General features: G+C 34.4%; 1 protein-coding gene across 3 annotated transcripts in view; it reads right to left on the reverse strand.

Moving 5' to 3' along the window:
* IMPACT (impact RWD domain protein) overlaps positions 1-4,374 on the reverse strand; it is a 37,204-nt gene that overhangs the window by 21,090 nt on the left and 11,740 nt on the right. For all 3 annotated transcript variants that reach the window (XR_002772048.1, XM_023510264.1, XM_003784779.3), the window contains exon 5: positions 1,857-1,942. Coding sequence is in view for 2 of the 3 variants with exons in the window: in XM_023510264.1 (XP_023366032.1) it covers positions 1,857-1,942 (86 nt within the window). In the remaining variant the exon portion in view is untranslated. The remainder of the gene's footprint in view (positions 1-1,856; positions 1,943-4,374) is intronic.

The following is a 4,374-nucleotide window of genomic DNA, read 5'->3' on the forward strand; positions in this document are numbered from 1 at the left end:
TTTTATAATCCCTCTTTTTCCCAAATGGAAAACAATTCTACCAGTAGTAACAATAAAACTCTATTTGGAAATAATGTCAGATAAAATCAAGTTATTCTGCTCTCTAGAAGGTCTTTGTGCTAAGTGGAAAAAACACTAGTAAAGTGAAGTAAGAGGAAACTTTAGATTTCCATGTTGGCACATACTTAATGATTCAATAAATGATAATAGAGCAAAATATCAATTTTTAAATGTTGTGAAATTAATGGTGACGGTTGTACAACTTTAGGAAAATAGTAGAAATCACTAAATTGTACATTTTAGAAGGGCAAGTAGGCCAAGTGTGGTGGCTCACACCTATAATCCTAGCACTCTCGGAGGCTAAGGCTGAAGAATCCCTTGAGCTCAGGAGTTGAAAACCAGCCTGACCAAGAGTTGAGACCCCGTCTCTACTAAAAATAGAAAAATTAGCCAGGTATGGTAGTGGGCACCTATAGTCTCAGTTATCAAGAGGCTGAGGCAGGAGGAGGATCTCTTAAATCCAGGATTCTGAGGTTGCTGTGAGCTAGGCTGAGGCCATGGCAATCTAGCCTAGGCAACAGAATAAGACTATCTAAAAAAAGAATAATAATAAACATAAAAATTATTTTAAAAGGCTAAACAATTGTGGCATGCGAATTATATCTCAATAAAAAATTAATTTTAGAAGTTAATCTCCATATCCTAATATTGATTACTATTCTTTCCAAAATTCTTCTTCTATAAAAAGTATATTCATTTGAGCTCGGCGCCTATAGCTCACTGAGTAGGGCACCAGTCACATACACCAAAGCCTGCAGGTTCAAGCCTGGCCTGGGCCTACTAAATAACGACGACAACTGCAACCAAAAAGTACCTGGGCGTTATAGCATGTGCCTATAGTCCCAGCTACTTGGGAGGCTGAGGCAAGAGAACTGGTTAAGCCCAAGAGTTTGAGGTTGCTATGAGCTGTAACACCACAGCACTCTACCAAGAGCGACATAGTGAGACTCTGTGTCCAAAAAACAAAAGTATATTCATTTGAAGTTACTAATTTATATAATCCAATAATTTGTAAGAAATGTTACAAAGTTCATACTACCTTAACAACACTCAAAGAAAACAGATTTTAGACACAAGTTCTATCACCATAAAATTCTATTTTGATATGACTACACCACAGTCCTTCCCCCTTCCTTGGGGGATGGTTCCAAGACCCCTAAAGGATACCTGGAACCATGAATAGTAATAAACCCTGATATACTGTGTTTTTACTATCCACTGATATCTATGAGCAAGTTTAATTTATAAATTAAGCACAGTATGTTATTAACAACAGTAAATAATAACAAATTATAACAATATACTGTAATAAAAGTTATGTGACTATGTTCTCTCTCAAAATATCTTTCTGTACTATACTCACCCTTCTCGTGATAATGTGAGATGATAAAATGCCTGTGTGAAGAGATCAAGTGATGGAATGGGATGACACAGACTTCATCAGACTATCAGAATGGCACACAATTTAAAAGCTTATGAATTGTTAATTTCAGGAATTTTCTATTTAGTATTATTAAACTGCAGATGACCATGAGAAGCTGAAACCACAAAAAGTAAAACCTCTCAGTTAAGGAGTGACTGCTGTAATATGAAACCAGAGGCTAAACCTTACGGGAAGAAACAACCGTAATTACATAAGTAAATAAACTTTCCAGAAAAACTTATATTTTATTACATAAAAACTATAAGCCAAAATACATATTTTTATATAAAATTTCAATTAGAATATCTGCATAGAAATTTTATTACTACAAAAGAGTACTGATTTTGAATATTGATAATAGTTGCAATCCTACCTGGTTCTGTCAGCTGAGATTTCTGTATTAAAACATCTCTTATTTTCTCCACCCACAGGTAAAGAATACTTTCACCAATATTCTGTCTAAATAAAATTCAGGGAAAAAAATTGTTATTTCAAAAAAATGACCTTGTCGATTCAAGAAAACACAAATAATGTTCACAATCCAAGACAGTATACACAATCTAACCATGCCTTTTTAAAAAGAATTTGTAAAAACATAAGTATTTAATATAATTTATATCAACATTAAAAATTCCAACTGGCTCCAAAATTAACACAGCTTACTTAAAATAAGCAGAAGAGTTGTAACCAAAAAGGGGAATACAAATTTCTGATCTGGAGAGACTAGAAAATGTAAATGTGATTTAGTTTCTACCAGTGGATACAGTTTTAGTATTAATGTCCAATCATTACTTGCTTTTCTAAACTTTTTGAACAATTTTAAACCACTATTTTGGTACACTTCATTTAGCGTACCTATCTCAACAAAGAACGCAAAACCCGTGAGGAACTCCTTCAGGGAGTCAATTTACATGATCTAAAAGACAATTCAACAATTTTATAATCATACCTTGTTTTTGACAAAATATCCTATTGCCTAAATTGATTCATTTTGGTTCCAAAGGATGTTTAGTGCCTCAGATAATTAAATCCATCTCAAAGGATCACTGAGGAAAAAAAATGTGTCATGGGTTTTAAAGTCATGTCCACAGTTATGTTAAACGATGGCAACAGCAATTAAGGAAAAGCCCAAGTGTCTACTCTTTAGAGAGTGACACTAATTTTAAGTTAAGTTTGGTGTGTGTTAAAGATACCACTACACTTCTCCATAGCAACATCTTACCTCCTTCCTTCAAAAGTTCCCCTTGAAACCATTATTATCTCTTTATCACAGCTTATAAGCACCCACCAAAGAAAACTTTCAAAACAAGCATACAGAAGAAAACAACTGTCTCAAACTATTCTACACAATCAAACCCTCCCCATCATACCCACAGCTCTTAGCACTAAAACAATTTCTTCTATGTGTTCTTTTGAAACCTTTCTTTTTAGAAGAGAGCAAAAATCAACTGGGAAGTTTTAAAAATTTGAGAATGTTGGCAAAATTTCTTTTGAACAATTCCTACTCATCCTTTCTTCTCAATAAAAGTCTTAAGAGTAATAAAGTCAAGATAAAATGTATTGAGTGTATACTAAGCCCCAAGTACATTATATATGTATCAACACATTTAATTCCCACAAGTGTCCAATGCAGAACATAATTTCCCCACTGTATGAGAAAAGAAACCTACGGAGATCAGTTCATTTGTCCAAGACAATCTTACAAGCAGTAAGAAGCCCAAAACTGGAATATGAACTCAGCACTGAAGTTTAAAGCTCAAGTCTACTGCCTTTTGTTCTTCTACCAAATAGGTATAACCTTAGGCAAGCACGCTACTTGGACTATTTCCTCATCTATAAAATGTTTCCTCATCCATAAAATGAAAGCAGTTTGTCTCTAAAAGTATACAATTTCTGGTTTTAAGAAATAAAAAAAATTTAAAAGCAATTACCTTAAGATTTGGAAAAAAGTGAAAAATTTACAGACTTAGTTCCTTTTTTCTTATTCCTGATTAATATAAGGGTACATATGATTAAGTTACATTGTTTGCATTTGTGAGGTAAAGTCCAAGTTGTACTTGAGTCCTTTACCCAGGAAGTGTGTCATATATCCCTGTTATGCTTTCAAGTGAAACTATTTAATTCATTTAAGAAATCTTTTCTTTTTTTGTTTGAAGACAGTCTTGCTTTATATTCAGGCTAGAGCACATTGGTGTCATAATAGCTTGCTGCAACCTCAAACTCCGAGGGTCCAAGCCATCCTCCTGCGTTGGCCTCCCACATGGCTGGGACTACAAGCACACACCATCACAATGGGATAAATTTTTTATTTTTTGTGGCAAAGGGGTCTGGAGACTGGTCTTCAACTCCTGGCCTGAGGTGATCCTCCCATCTTGGTCTTCCAAAGTTTTAATTATGGGTGTGAGCCACCATGTCTGGCCAAATTCATCCAATAAATCTGAGAGGGCTTCTCCTATAGATAAAGCACTCACAGGCAGGCTTGGGTGCCTTCTCTCACAGTGCATGTAATCACTATCCTAACACATTTATGGTTTTCTACATAATTCTCTCCACCTCCTAATCTCATTCTACTGAATTCCTTACAACACCATTACTATCACCCTAGGTAATGATACCATAAGCTAGTGTTTACTGAAAACTTACTCTATACAAGACATGCTGACAACCATTTTGAGACAGGAAAATCACCTCTCTGTGACAATATATTCAAATTCTAACTTTTTAAAATACAACTTGGAAGAATTTTATAATTAATAAGTAATTTTTCTACCATAATAAAGAAAAAAATAAATATTCACTCCATATTTCCTCTCCTCAACCCTAGTTTCCTATAAAGCAGTGGTTCTCAACCTTCCTAATGGTGCAATCCTTTAATACAATTCTTCATGTTG

The sequence above is a fragment of the Otolemur garnettii genome, unplaced genomic scaffold, assembly GCF_000181295.1.
Source record: "Otolemur garnettii isolate 467f Iridium unplaced genomic scaffold, OtoGar3 scaffold00012, whole genome shotgun sequence".
In the NCBI taxonomy this organism is placed as follows: domain Eukaryota; kingdom Metazoa; phylum Chordata; class Mammalia; order Primates; family Galagidae; genus Otolemur; species Otolemur garnettii.